General features: G+C 43.2%; 2 protein-coding genes across 2 annotated transcripts; both read left to right on the top strand.

Annotated features, from left to right (window-relative positions):
* The first annotated feature begins 6,413 nt into the window (after positions 1–6,413).
* Positions 6,414–7,350, top strand: LOC133930185 (tetraspanin-8-like). The gene is made up of 2 exons (XM_062376861.1): positions 6,414–6,926; positions 7,030–7,350. Exons 1-2 carry the CDS (start codon positions 6,414–6,416, stop codon positions 7,348–7,350), a joined length of 834 nt encoding a protein of 277 aa, XP_062232845.1.
* A 5,473-nt stretch (positions 7,351–12,823) lies between these two features.
* Positions 12,824–15,028, top strand: LOC133930459 (heat shock factor-binding protein-like). Its single transcript, XM_062377113.1, has 5 exons — positions 12,824–12,981; positions 13,541–13,594; positions 13,695–13,718; positions 13,800–13,842; positions 14,716–15,028. Exons 1-5 carry the CDS (start codon positions 12,949–12,951, stop codon positions 14,850–14,852), a joined length of 291 nt encoding a protein of 96 aa, XP_062233097.1. The 5' UTR covers positions 12,824–12,948; the 3' UTR covers positions 14,853–15,028.
* The last annotated feature ends 231 nt before the right edge of the window (positions 15,029–15,259 follow it).

Raw genomic sequence — 15,259 nt, 5'->3', positions numbered from 1 at the left:
TTATGGAAGACTTTGATTGGGAAAATGAATGGGTTGACCCAATGGCCCAACCTCAATGTTCTAGTATTTTGGACATCACATGTGACCAAGTTGATGAAGCAATTAGTGCATCACATGAGCTTTGAGGTCCTAACCTTCCTAGGACCTACGCTTGTCGTGCAAAACATATATCAAGAGTGGTTGAAGAAGCAAGAGTGGTTGAAGATGATGAGGAGGAGGGAGAGGAAGAAGACATCATTGTGGATGATGTTGATGTTGATGATTTTGGTGACAAACCAATGGATGCTACTGAAGATGATGCGGAGAACGTGGATGCTTCTAACGATTTCGATGAGTTTGCATTGGACGACTTTTGAGAGATGAGAGATTTGAAACTTTGAATGATGATTGATGAGAGAGTGCTATGTCTTTTGTGCTACATTTATATTGCTATTTATCTTTTGTGCTATATTTACATTTCCTAATACCCTAGACTATAACTATTAGGCTATATTTACATTGCCATTTGCTAATATCCTATACTATAATGTTTGTATTCGCCACGTGTGTATGACGTCGCTACACCACGCGCCATGTCGCTGTAAAGTTGTGAAGGTAGTAGGTTGCCGCGCCTCACCACGCCGCCTTAACAACCATGATGTGGTCAATCATATGCAATGCTCATCCTTGTTTACATTGGTCGTCCATCTTATTTTAATATGAATATCACAATTTACCTTCCATTGTGTTGCCTCTCGAGCAGCATGCCGAGGTGTTAATACATGGTTCAAATCTGGTTTCATGACAATTTATATGTTATCTTTTCTTCCATTTAGTTAATTGTCACAATACATCGCTTTGGTCATAGTTATCTTTTCTTGCAAGCAATAATGTTTCGTCGTGCATAGTTATCTTTGTTCATTGTCTGTTGAGAAATTCAGATTATTATTTTTCCTTGGCTATATAATATTTATTATGTTTTAGGACTAAATCTTGTTCGGTACATTGTTTGCTCAGTAAATCTGTTTCAGATTATTGGACTTGGGCACCGCTCCAAAATTTGGTCATCGCATAAGTGAAGTCGCCTCCTTGACCTGTAGATAAGCCATGTTGGTAAGACAATTTCCATTTTCCATAAACTTATATCCGCATTCCGGTCTCATTTCTCTGCATGATATGCTATCAGCTACTACTTAAAAGATGGACAAATAAGCAAGGTAGACACAACATATTTGAAAAAAATCATTCACTTCTGCAGTATTTGACAAAATTCACCTGTCAAAATGATACTTTATGTACTAGCTGCTATATACATCTCATTTTAATGGTTCCATAGATCGAAGGAAAGAATTTTGCTTTTACTAGCGTGCTACCTAACATTGTATATTGTTTACCTGTCAGCAAATAGCATTTTAACCTGTTACACTCCTATGGGTGTTACCATGTTTTTTAGCTTCATATATGCCTCCAGTGCCTTCTATTTGAAAAGCACCAGTTTTCATAATTGATTCTTATCACCAATAAATAGTGTTGTACATGCACTAATCTGTTGGAATAAACTACATCATTATTTTGGTTCCATTAATCATTCGCCTGATAATATGCTCTTGAACTGTCGTTGTGGGCCTCATTAGCTGTTTTACTTCTACTATATGCTCCTGCTGTCTTATGCTATTGAACCGGCAGTTTCTCTACAACAATGCAGATTTGACTGAGACGGCATCTTTGCATACTAAGGGAGGAAAAACACAGGCTAATACAACATTTTCTAATGTGAAGAAATTTTACAGGTACATATCTCATATGATGTTGAGGAGCAAAAAATGATATTTTCCTCTTTGGTTTCTGGGTACCCTTTGCTTGTCTATGGTGGCTTTCTAGGCCAAAATTAAAAAATAGACAACATATACACCGTATATTGCAAAAATAGACAACATGTTACTGTATTTACAAATTTAGCATGTGTATTCGGCATCTTATTTATCAAAAATGTGATTTCGGCATCTGAGGTGCCGAATACGGTACTGTGCACCATATTCGGCACCTCAGATACCGAAAACAGACTGTATTTGGCACCAGTTGCAAAAGGTTTTTGTGTGTTTAAAATATTTGCAAAAATTCGCTAGAAGATGCTCGTTTGAAAGCTCTTTGCGAAAATGGTTTAAAAATAAAAAGAAAACCACTTTTCCTATTCCTAAACCCTCCCGAGCGGATTCCTAGCGAAGCTAATCCCAATTCCCCTCTCCTTCGAGCCGTTTTCTTTTCCCTTACCGACTTGGGTCGGAGCCCAATTTCACCGGCTCTCCTTTCCTCTCTCCCGGCGTGGGTCGAGCTCGGCTCGCTAGCACAACCTGCCCTCCCGAACTCTCTCTCTCTCTCTCTCTGCTAGCCGAGTCCCACATGCCAGCCTCTCCCTCCCTTTTCCTTCTTCCTCCTCTCTCCGTTGATCCCGCCCCCAAAATCCCATTGGGGATTCGAGATCCAAGCGCCTCCCCGAGCCATTCTACACCAAATCAAGCCTGCACCCGTGATCACCGCCCTCTCCTTTACGCGCACAGCATGAAATCGCCCGGGCCCACTCCCCTCTTTCCTTCTCTCTTTACACTGAATTAAGATAGGCGACCGCTGATATGAAAACGGCTGTGGACAAGCCGTGCATCCTCCTCAAGCTCCCTTTTCCCCTACTAAGCCCATCCAGAGCATCGTGCACTCGTTCCTCGCTTCGTCTGGTTGCTCTTGACCTCTCTCCCTCGCTCCTACGCTGTCATCGCGTTCTTCATCCCCGCATCCGGTGAGAGCTCCGCCACCATTTTCCTTGCCAGTCGAGCCCCCTCTGACCCCATTTTTCCCCTCACTGGCATCGCAGGGCCACCGGAAGGACTTCCAGCCACTCCTCGACATCGCACGACCCCAAGAGCACCATCCTTCCAGCCACTCCTCGACATCGCACAACCCCTAGAGCCACCACCGCTGTTCTCCGTTGCCCACTGTCCTCGAGCACTTCCCGGCCGTCAAGAACCCCTTAGTGATGATCCATGCACTCCTTTTTCTTTTGCAGTAGATCACGTCGAGACATGTGCCTGGATGCGCTAGATCGAGCATCTCTAGCGAACCTCCAGCGATGTTCGCGGTGGCGCTGCCGTCCTGAGCTGCCAGCGGTGGTTAGAAACGAGTAGAGCTTTAGGGGCCATCTGATTTTGTTGTACGGTTAGGATTATATGTATGCATACTCCTTCCTTCTGCTGAGTTAGCACCTTCATAATCCAAGTAAGCATCCTAGGTGGCACCACGTGGCGTCACATCACCTGCCACCTCAGCCACCCAAGCCCAATCAGCCTCTATTTTGCGCATAAACCCCTGGATAACTTTTTAATTGTTTAATCCCTCTAACTTTTGTATCTAAACTCCTAACCTTTTCTGGTCCTATCCTTTTTGCAAAAAACACCCTAGGCTTTTTGGATATTAGATTTAGGTCCTATCTTTTTATAGAAAACCCCCTGTCCTTTTTTAAGTAAGCTTTTAGCCCTTATCTTTTTACAATTTAGCCCCTATATTTTAGTTTGTTTTCAAATAAGCCCATTTGCCTTATAAACCTTATATCTTTTTACTCGTAGCTCTATTTTAGGCGATCTTTGCACTCAGATTCTCGTAGCGACGTGTGGAATCCTTTTATAGGGTTTTTACTGAGTTTTCTTACTGTTTAGTGTACTGTTCTTAGTAGTTTCTTTTATGTTCTTTTTCGATATACCGTTTTAGGAGGTGAGCAGTTCGTGAACTTACAGGATCAAGCTTTTGAAGACTTTGAGCAACCCTCCGCTGAAGGCAAGTGTCCTTGAATATCTTGCACCTATTTTAGGATTTTTATGTTAGTTGTTTATTCCCTTCATGCATTCTTGTCTAATTTGAAAACCTATGGTTAGAGTTTACTAGTATTTGTATCTTTATCCTTGTCGTCGCTGATCGAGTCATGAGAAATGAAAGGTAGATATGCTAGTCGCTGTCATGGTTGGGTTAGGAGTTAAAATTGACTAATATTTATGCAACATGAACTGAGAATGGTAATCTTTTGTAGCAACATGGTATAGAGATCCTAACAGGTTGGATGTTTGATGATGGTACGGGTATGCAGGTGTGCGAGGAATGCATAATTGGTTTGTGGCTGTTTCTGCGTGGGATCCTAAGGACCGGTTTTTGAATATGTAACCAAGCTAAACCGCACAACTACGAGGTTTATATGGGTACGGTCTAGCCAATTAATTAGTCACCCCTCTGATTTTGTGGGCACCAGTAAACGGTTGAGTGGCACAAGAGGGGGCTTCTGCAGTGATGGAATCACTGTTAGCGGTAAAACCTTAGTGGGTGCCTACAAGTCAGCGGAAGCTTTGTAAAGACCTTGTAGTGAGATCCCGACTCCACACCCCGGAAGTGTTAAGCAATATGGGAATCATGACTTGTGGGGAAAGCTGTGCAAACTCTACAGAGTATAAAACTGATCGATCAGTCATGCTCATGGTCAAGAGCGACTTGGACTTATCCTTGATTAGTTAGTATCAGAGTTCTGGTTGGGGTGGCTGGGTAGCCAGGTAATGGGTTTACTTGGTGAATCTTGGTAGTCAGATAGAATCTGATGAGCTAAACTCCTTGTTGTAGTTGTATCTTCACATTTAGTAATTAGGATACCTGTTGTTGGAGTAATAGGTTAAGGTTGCTTAGTGCAGTACACTAGTGTCTACCGTTCTTGACTTAAACCTCATATCGTACTTTCTTACACTTGCGGAGTACATTATGTACTCACACCTGTTGCTTTCTCTCTCTTGCATTCTGCTGTCAATCAGAAGTCGACAATGAAGCTACACCTTCTGATGGAGATGACTTCAAACCAAAGCTCCTTTTCTAGGTTGGTGTTCCCCCGGTTGACGCTTATGGAAGATGAAAGACCCTCTGACGCTGAAGTTTATTTTTTTGCTGTGTTTTTCTTCTAGACCCTCGGGTCCTTTTTTAATAAGTTATGACGATAATGTAATAATGATATTGTGATGATACATTAATGATGTAACGTATGTATGAAATTTGATCTGTGATGATACATTAATGATGTAACGTATGTATGAAATTTGATCCTGACATATATGTGGTTGTACCTGATTTTGTTCCTTTAAAATTGGGTGTTATAGTGAATGAGCTCGTGGAGGAAGAAACAGCGAGAAAACCGTTCCAACGGGGAGAAAAGGGGGAAGATGCTCGGGAAAGTCCTCCGGAAAGCTCGTGAGGATCCCCACCTCCGATCTCCGGCCGTCGACACATCGATTTGGAGCTCCCTCTCTCTCTAGGGTTTGTTGATGTGAGAGAGTGAATGAGAGGGAGAGAGAGAGAGGGGCAAATGAGAGAGAGGGAAGGAGTGAGAGAGGCGATCGACCACTTTAGGGAGCTTCTGTGTGCTGGTGATCAAACCACGAGAAGGGTCAGTCAGACCGCGGGAAGCCCACGTGGTAAGCCTACGTGATTGGCCACCTGACAGTCAAACCGTGGTTGAGCCCGGTCAAACCGCGAGAAGTGTTTTTGCAGAATTTTGTTCTAATGTTTCCCTATTTTCTTTCTTCTTTCTTTTCTTCTTTTCTCCAAGGTATTTAGGGTCTTCCTATCTCTTCTTATACAATTTTCACTCCCGAAATATCCAAAATAACAACTAATTGCATAAAACATATCACAATGATGATTATATATGTTTAATTCTATAATTAGTATTTTAGGACGTGACATGCTCGAGCCTGGCCTGGACCATGCTTAGGTCTAGAGAATAACGAGGGTTAGAACCCTAATCCTCATGTTTCAAAGTGTATTGAGTGAAAGATGGGCCTAAACGGACCTGTTGGCCGATGTTTGGTGCATACGAGGGCTTGGACAGAGCCCAAATCGAGCTGAGCTCAAGTTACTTGTGGTGCCTGTTACTTTCCGACGACCCTATTCACATGCCGCCAAAAACTGCGCGCCAAGAACAACAGCAAGAGGAACAAGAGCAAAAAAAAACCCACAGTTTAAGGCCAGCCTCCTCTTGCACACCTGTTCCCTGTCTGCCTCGAGTACTTGACCTCCTCAACCCCAAAACACCCGGAGATCGACCAAACAACCGTCAAAAGTTCACTCTTTTCTGCACACAGAGAACCGAATCCCAAAATCCTTGACCTTTTCAGCGCTGTTACTAACTTTTACCCATTTCTTGCTCCGATCCAAAACAACCAAAAATACATCAGGAACAGGAGAAACTGAATCGCAATATCTTGCAAAGACAGAAGCATCTGCGTCTCCACGTAGCTAGCGAGACCAATCGATCATATCTCTACTACACATGCAACGACGTATGTGGTTGCACCACCTAGGTGTGTCGGTTCCAAGATTGTAGCAGCCGGTCTGCAGACAGTTGTGAATTGTGATCAATGGCGAGGCTGAGCCACGGTCTCCTAGGCGCCCTGAACCTGGTGACACTCCTCCTGTCCCTGCCGATGCTGTGCGCGGGGGTCTACTTCCGCATGCGCGCCGCCACCGAGTGCGAGCGCGCCCTGCAGGTCCCCGTGATCGCGCTTGGCTGCGCGCTACTGCTGCTCTCCCTCGTCGGCCTCGCGGGCGCCTGCGGCCGGCGCCCCGCCGCGGCCCCGTTCCTCTGGGCGTACGTGGTCGCCGTGTTCCTGCTCGTCGTCGCCGTGTTCGCATTCACTGTGTTCGCGTTCGAGGTCACCAACCGGGGCGCGGGCAGCGCCGTGTCCGGGCGCGGGTACAGGGAATACCGCCTCGGGGACTACTCCGGCTGGCTGCAGGCGCGGATCGCCGAGCCGGAAACGTGGCGGCGCGTCGAGAGCTGCCTCGCGGAGGCGCGCGTTTGCGGCCAGCTGGACGGCGCCGTTGGGCAAGGCGCGATGGATTTCTACCGGCAACACCTCTCGCCCGTCCAGGTACACTTGTGAATCTGCGATCGATCAATTGGCTCACACGTTACACCCGAAACGATCACGGATGTGCAGGTGTTTATACGTGTTTTTTGCATGCAATGTGCAGTCTGGATGTTGCAAGCCACCGACGCGGTGCGGGTTCCGGTACGTGAACGCCACGTTCTGGGAGACCCCGAGGTCCGGGATGTCACCGGAGGTGGCTGGAGTCGGCGGCGACTGCCGCGCTTGGAGCAACGACCAGCAGGTGCTGTGCTTCGAGTGCGACGCGTGCAAGGCCGGCATGCTGGCAACGGTCAAGAAGAAGTGGAAGGCGGTATGGGTCGTGAACGTCGCCCTCCTCGCGGTCCTCGTCCTCCTCTATACGCTCGGGTGCTGCGCCTTGCGCAGCAACGCCGGCAGCAGGTACTACAACGGCGGTGGCGCTTAGAAAAATCTGAAGCAGAATGATAATGTCACTGCAACTACAGAATGAGAATGCCTTCCCGGCAAGTCAGTTGTCAATCTGTAACTGTGTAATCATGTTGGAAGCAAAACAGAGCTCTCAGAATCAGACCATACATGAGAAAATGCAGAAATTTTCCAAGAATTCTACGGAAATTCCGGCATCTCGTATGGGGCTCAGAGTCCTTGTTCCAAAGTGTCTCTCAAGGCTCTGCATCAGATAGCCACGGCTGCATGCAGCAGAGGCTGCTCCAAGGCCCTTCTCTTGTCGGGAATCGTGCACTTTTTATTTATGGGAACCAAGCGAAAATACTAAATAAAAATAGGATTCAAATCATTAGGCCGAAGTCTCTTAATATTAATATTATAGATTAGCTCATTCTCAAGATATAGAATGTATATTGTATTCACTAATTGACAATGACTATAGAGCATATCATTTAAATAAATTAAATAGCACTAGTTCTTTATTGTGACTTCAAAACCACTGTCAACTTTCATTTTTACCTAAGGCTGAAATATAATAACAATTATTTAATTTTAAAACTAATTCTAAGGGCAATGACAAAGGGCAATGACAAAGGATAAGTGCCAACAGTCACAGTAACAACATTTGCTCCATTGCCAACACGAATATCCAAATCGTCTCTTGCAAAACTTCTAGTCATCTTTAGTCCCTGAATTTGCAAGTACAAATTACCACTCTGATATCAAATACCCATGAATCATCAGGACAAGAAGTGGAAATCTCACTTCCCTTCTTTTTCTTGAGTTGTTCCAAGTACAGTTTGCAGTTTCTCCGCCAATAAACAGTCTTATGGCAGTGGTAGCATGTATCATCTGAAGCAGGATCAACCTTGGACTTTCCAACAGGTTTAGATTTTAAGCTTGAGATATCATCTAAAGCCTTAGTGTTGGCCTTACCGCTTCTCTTATTACTATCCTTCTAAACCATTATCATATGATTATCACTCTTTTTAATCCTCTCCTCTGCTGTTTTAAGCATCCCATGCAATTCAACAATACTTTTCTCTATGCTATTCATATAAAAATTTATAATAAATAGCTAGCTCAAAGCTCATAGGGAGTGACTGAAGAATCACATCCGCAGTCAACTCTAGGCTAAGGGGAAAACCAAAAAATTTTATAATCTCAATATAACCAATCATCTTGTCACAAAGTCCTACAATCATATCGTGAGCATTCATATTCTTATATTGCTTATGGAGCTCAGAGATCATAGTGGCAAATATGAAACAACTAACATCAAGCAAGTTATTATAGTGCTTCTCATAAGCTCTACAATCAGCAGAGGGGGCATTAACAGGTAGATCATCAGGATACAGAATCTCTAGAACATACTCATTTTTCTCTTGCTTGAGAACAATTCTTATATTACGATACAAATCAATAAAGTTCATTCCACTAAGCTTTTTTTTCTCAAAAATCGATCACAAGTTAAAACAGAAATTAGTGGTGGGTGCCATGATCTACAATAGGAAATAAATATGCAAAGTTCAGCACCATGTTTATGTGAATCTCTTACTAAAATATTTAATAAAAGGCACTCACACTATATATTTTGTAACTGTTTTTCCTCTAACAACATATAGCGGCTCAAGATCCATATTCATCTGAGTCTTAGTGAGCTTTGGCATCATTTCTAGAAACCTAGTGACGTAGGTAAGCAATAATTTGCTAATCACATTTATATGTGACTCTTATTTGTTGGGTAGCGTCTAATGCCCCGGTGCCTAATACTATACCCTAAAGCCCAAAATAATTTTGATAGCTTTGTTAAGTAAACCAACACTATGTGTGTGTGGATGTTTGACATCCACCCCATTAATCAAGGTAGTTGAGCACACCCTACTTTGATAGACTTACCACACAACGATCAAAATAATAAGTGTAGCTATGGGAAGGGCATCAATTACTCTTAATTTTTCTGATATGAACTATTCTAAAATGATAATCATATCAACCACATATAAAGATATGAATAAATAGTATAACACGAGCATGAAAAAGCATCACAAATAATCAAATTAATTGTAATATATTATGGTCTTTTCATATGGTGATCTTCATTGCCATGCTTCCTATCCTCTGGCCATCATGCTTGAAACCTCCCTAGTCATGAGGCCATCATGCTTGAAACCTCTCTAGCCATGTGCTAAGCTACTATACCTAATAGTTAGTAATAAATTTACATGAGTATATCAAGCATCACAAGTCGATGAACTCGGTAAAGCAGGGCTCTCCTTTGGAATTCCTCATTCGAGCTCTGGATTATTCGGTATCTTACACCACCAGTAGCCGAGAACAGCACGGAGGTCGAGTAATCCAACCCCACTACGCGATTGCTTAGGAGACCGCCTTGGTCGATGGACTCGGAGGTTGACCAACCATAGATTGCCTCTAGAGATCGGCTAAACTTCAGTAACTCATCCAACCTAATATAGATGTCGGGACCAACTAATTTGCTAAAGGACTCGAAATAGGAATCTGCCATGCTAGGAAGAGCGACAACTTTTGATGTCGGCTGATCCACTTGTATCCCTTCGAACGGCGCCCGTTGCCGAGGATTTTTACTTGATTATCGTTAATATGTAAATGAAAATAGGGATACCCACGCGTAGTCATCAAAGAGTTTTGCAAAGAGATACAGAGTTATACACGTTCAGACCTCCAAGTTGAATAATAGTCCTACGTCCTATCTTGCCTTGATTATTCTTAGGATCGTGAAGTACAATGATATATGTGGATAGATCTATTCCGAAAAATTAGGAGAATTTTTATGTATCTAATACTGAAGATCTAGTCGGGTAGGGGATTTTTCCTATTGTGGATCTTCAATAGGTGTTGGTCTTCTATCAACTAGACTTGATGATGGGTTCGTGACTTCGGGGATCTAAAGGCGTGAGTTGCTAAGGCTTGATTGCTTTGCTTTGCATTGTTTCACTTCTATTGGCTTCTGCTTTTGAGTACCCCTCTCCCCGTCTTATATAGTCAGGAGAACCTAGAGCGTATTCTATTTGAATTCCTCCGGACGTATCCTACTTAGATTGTTATACTTCCAAATATTTAGGAATACTTCTTAAATAGAGGATATCTTTTATATCCGGGATAATTAGCTTTCAAGTATGTTGACTGTGTGCCTTACTCTATAATATTTACGTCTAGTCTAGTACAGAACAAGATACAAACAATCCTCATATATCTTTTTAATATACAATATTTAAAAAAGTAATATTAATTATAAATCTTTATCATCACCATTTCTTCTTCCCCTCCCTCCTCTCTCTCCTACCCTCCCCCCTCTCTCTACGAAGTGCGAGCTGCAGCCCTGCGACACAGGAGCAGATGTATGCACGTGGTTTCGCTACGCGTGCGTGCGTGCCCTCGATTTCCCGCCTCACCATCCCCCAACACACACACACACACACTTTGTGATACGGCGTCCGCCTCAAGCCACAGGGCATGAAATCAACTTCTTATCATGCCTAGGTGACGCCATACACACCGTATGCACAGCCAGAGTCCCAGCTCGCCCCCCACGCCTTAAAAAGCATGACATTAATATACAAATTGCACTGTAGCAGTAGGTACACACCTGTCAGATTAAGATGCAGTGTTGAAAACATAATAGGTGAGCCTGAGCCAGAATTATAACAAGATGAAATGCACCATAGGTACAAAAGGAATCCAGTAGTGCCAAATAGGAAGGAAATGAGTTGCATGTGGAGCAATGAATCAGGAAATAAAAGAGTTACAAAAAAGAGAACCAATCTGCAAAAATCACTACATTAAAAAAACTCAAAAGTGACGTATTATAATTGATATGAGTGATAGGTCCTACACTTGTCACCTCTAACGCGTCATTGATGACCAGTCATAAGTGACTAGTTCTGCATTCGTCATCCCTATCGTCACTAATAAGTTAGTCATTAGTGACGGGTCACAACTTGATCCATCACTTATGAATGACCTAAGATGACATGTCACTGATAACGAGTCATAAGTGATGGGTCATAATTTAACTTGTCACTTATGACTGACCTAGGATGACACGTTATTTTTAACCTAAGTGACGGATTATATTACGACCCATAACTAATTTTGTATTTCTTTTGTCTGTTTTTTACATAGTGAATGGAGATAGAGAGAGACTCCAATGCCGTTTAAATGGTCAGGAACCAATAGACCAATTGCTCGATGGAGGGAAGAAATTAAATATATGAGGAACTCGAACTTAGTGTCAATTCCTAACAAGTAAGTGATATGTAGATGGATAAGGTGGCGATCTGGATCCTCTGCAGTGAAGGAGTCACTGCAGAGGATCTACAGTGATCTATAGTGATGAAAAATCTCAGCCGTCCGATCCGTAGTGAACGCTTCGGATTGACTGCTAAAGTAAAAGTGCCACAGTACAAAAGTTCTTGCACAGTATGGTGATCTATTGTAGCCACAGTAAAAAAAGACTAACTAATGTAGAATCTATAGCACAAGACACATTTCACTATGTAAACAGTATTTCTCGGTCTTAAACCTGACTTAATGCAGAGGATTTGGATCCGGTGGATGGACGACGGGATGATGTAGACACGGAGGAGCATAAAAGTGCCTAGCAGCATAGTACAACAGTAGCTCTAGTCGGTGGAGCTGTACTGAAAGCCACTTGTAAGGACCAAAATTCACTATTTTTTAAACTTTTCATAATTTGCATTTTTTACTTTTCTAAAAAAATTCTTAAACCTTTTATATTTTCTTTAATTATTAAAATATTTATTCAAAACTTTTACAGCATTGGCTGATATTTTATTAGGATTTCTTGCTTCCCAAATTATCTCCATGATTTTCTGGGAAGTGTGTAAAATTTTAATCTTCGTTGAGAAAGCTCTATTTGGGATTATCCATAATGATTTTCTATGCATAAAATATTTTTTCTTCATTAAAAACAAAGGCCTAATTCCTAGACGGTTGGCAAATTAGAATTCTAAAAGTTATTCCGACTAAAACAAATACTTCAACCTAATCGATTCAATTTAAATGTGCTCTGGGGCTTTTCTAGTGGGTCTTCCCTAACCCAACGAAGTTTTGCATTCTACAATTCTATCAAATACACATGATAATTATAAAAAAGGTAAAATTACGCTATTAAAGATGCAATAAGTAAATACTCAAATCAAAGCTCCAGAGAATGCAAATTTGGCACGACGACGTTTCATCATGGTGTCGGAGACTTTCCTATCTTCATTGGTCCACGTTGGAGCGACGTCAGGAGTAGGAAGAGGCACAGTAAAGGGGAGGAGTAAGATTAGGGACGGTGACATGTGGCGGGCCACCCTTTGGAGACGAGGTCCTCCAAACGGTGGGGCCCTTCATAAAACCCAGCTGTGATTTCCGGCCCAGTAGCAATCAGAGCCCATGGCCCAGCCCACCATCCTGCGCTACAGGAAGGAGTACGTGACATTTCCGAACCTCAGAATCCCCAAATCCACGCCCAAAGAAGAATCCCGAAATCACTGACGCCGAGCGGATCTGCAGCTTAATCCAGGCCGCCTCCCAGTCGCCGGCGGCAATGGCGAGTCCCAACTCCGGCATGCCCATCAAGGTCAGTTACCATCCTCTCACCCCCCGTCCTCACTCAGAACTCTGAGTTCGAGGAATCGCCTTGTTCCCAAGGGTAGGGTTCTTAGGCAAGCCGGGCTTCGGGCGACGGGCCAACGAGTAGGATACAGGCGGCGGGTATCCGGCGAGCCGGCGGCGGGGTGGTCGATTCTGGGGTTCGTGCTCCCGCTCGCGAGGGTAGTTTGGCAATTTCACGTCTGCAATCGGGTAATAGGTAGGGAATGTGGAGAACGGAAGGGAAATCCCATTGTCCAAGAAAACAAGATCCCGTGTGGTCGACAAATTCGTGGTTTTGAGTGCTATTGCCGTAGTTCCGACACTTTACCGTAATACCGTGGCATATCGTATGGAATTTTGTCTCTAGAGAGTACAGGGCAGTCTTGGGTGTATAAATATTAGTACATGGGAACACACTATCATTATTAGATAGGACTCCTATATTTGGTTTATTGTGATGCATATGATATATTTGTACTCAGTTTCTACTCAGCATTGTGGTTAGAATTTCCAAGTTTGTTCATTTCAGCCCTTGTTGATCGCAGGCTGAGCAAGATTCCGATGGCTCGGCGCAAAGCACTGCTGATATGACGGCTTTTGTAAGTACTTTTAGCTATTGTGTCGCTCTTTACATCTTTTCTTTCGCTGTCTCTGCTAGTGTGTTCTCACTAACCGTTTGTTTTTGCCCACTGTTTCCAGGTGCAAAATCTTCTAATGCAGATGGTGAGTTCCTAGTTTTATTTTGTACCTGTCATGTGTGTATGTACACTTAGTTTTCTTTCACCGAATCTGAATTCCTTGCAGCAAACCAGGTTCCAAGCTATGTCGGAGAATATCATTACAAAGAATATCCTTCTAATCAGTTCTCTTTAGCAGTTTAGTTCCTTTTGTATGTTCAACTTTTTTACACGGAGTCCCTACTATTTTAGCTTCTGAGAAATTAAAACTATCAATAGTATAGCTTTTACTAGAATGCTGATGTGCCCATAAATCATAGGGCAAACGGTATTAGCGCCAAACTGCCATTCCTAATTTAGGCATTTTTGGAAATCTTAAAGAAATTCTAAGTGGGGACTTAAGAGTTTTTATCCCAAGTGCCAGTGGTAACAGTAGTGTATTATTGCTGAATTGTTCACTATAGAGCTATAACCAGATTTGTCCAAATGGGCCCGGATAGGCACAGCTCGTTAAGCCTGGTTAAGTTGACATGCTGTGCCGTGCCAACCCGAGTGTTGAAGGTGTGGCCCACAGCATGGTCGGTGAGCCACCATGCCATGCCAGCCGACAGGGTGTGGTGGCGGCGCGGCCAGGTCTTGCCATGCTGAGGTGTTGGCCCAGGCACGGCCCAGCTAGGCGTGCCGTGCCAGCCTAGCCCGCCATTCCCTTAGGCCAGGCTAGGCCTGGGTCGGGCCTACAGTAGCAGGTCTCGTGCCGGCCAGTAGGCATGGCCCAGTTGGCCAGCACTAGCTATAACCATTTCACCACCATCTTGAATACCTTGGTTCACCTTGAAGGATTGAAGAGTATATTTAGCTTGATGCCGGGGACATTTCAATTTTTTCAATATTTTGGTTGTACTATGAACAAAGGGGTCATTTTCAGTTATCATCATTTACATGATTTGTCTATGAAAGGTTCGTCTTTCTGATTTTGCCAATGGGTTATGGTCTACATATAGGCCGGCCTACTTTTGTTGTAACTACCCTTAACTAATGCTCACTAGATGAAATGGGTATGAGAATCGATGAATTGGAGCAGAGCATCAATGACCTCAAGGCTGAGATGGGGAGTGAAGGCATGACGACGCCATCCAAGACGAAGGATGAGGAATCAAAACCAGCAGACAGCTCTGCGTGAGTGCGACTGCTGTTATGAGGTTTCAATAATCATCACTGACAAATAGTACCTGTTATGAGTTTCAGTTGAGACTGGAACTGCTGTGATATATTTATGATGTTTGCTGAATGGTTTTGCTGTGAGCTTTTTATGCCGGGAAATGATTGTATTGTCTATCCATTTTTGTTGTCGATCTACTTGTACTGATGTTCAGAGCATTAGTTATTTCGTTCACACCAGCTACCACAAGCGATCTATTTGGCTTCTACGGAGTAGTATACATCGAATGGATCGCTGCATTCTTTTTTTCTGTGTGACGTCGGATCAATGCTAATAAAACAAAAAAAAAAGCCTCATAAAGAACCCGAGGCTTCGCCTAGTTCGAGAATTCAGTCTCAAGAAGGGATTGCAGTTTAATTTACGACAAG

The sequence above is a fragment of the Phragmites australis genome, chromosome 10 (assembly GCF_958298935.1).
Source record: "Phragmites australis chromosome 10, lpPhrAust1.1, whole genome shotgun sequence".
Classification (NCBI taxonomy): Eukaryota; Viridiplantae; Streptophyta; class Magnoliopsida; order Poales; family Poaceae; genus Phragmites; species Phragmites australis.
The sequence above is the reverse complement of the archived record's forward strand: the minus strand, read 5'-3'. Positions and strand labels throughout refer to the sequence as shown.

Excerpts from the sequence above, each read along its gene's own strand:
- LOC133930185 (XM_062376861.1), top strand. The coding sequence starts at position 6,414 with ATGGCGAGGCTGAGCCACGGTCTCCTAGGCGCCCTGAACCTGGTGACA. Across the intron at positions 6,927-7,029 it reads AACACCTCTCGCCCGTCCAG|TCTGGATGTTGCAAGCCACC; the intron begins GTACACTTGTGA and ends TGCAATGTGCAG.
- LOC133930459 (XM_062377113.1), top strand. The coding sequence starts at position 12,949 with ATGGCGAGTCCCAACTCCGGCATGCCCATCAAG. Across the intron at positions 13,719-13,799 it reads AAAATCTTCTAATGCAGATG|CAAACCAGGTTCCAAGCTAT; the intron begins GTGAGTTCCTAG and ends AATTCCTTGCAG. Across the intron at positions 13,843-14,715 it reads GGAGAATATCATTACAAAGA|TAGATGAAATGGGTATGAGA; the intron begins ATATCCTTCTAA and ends ACTAATGCTCAC.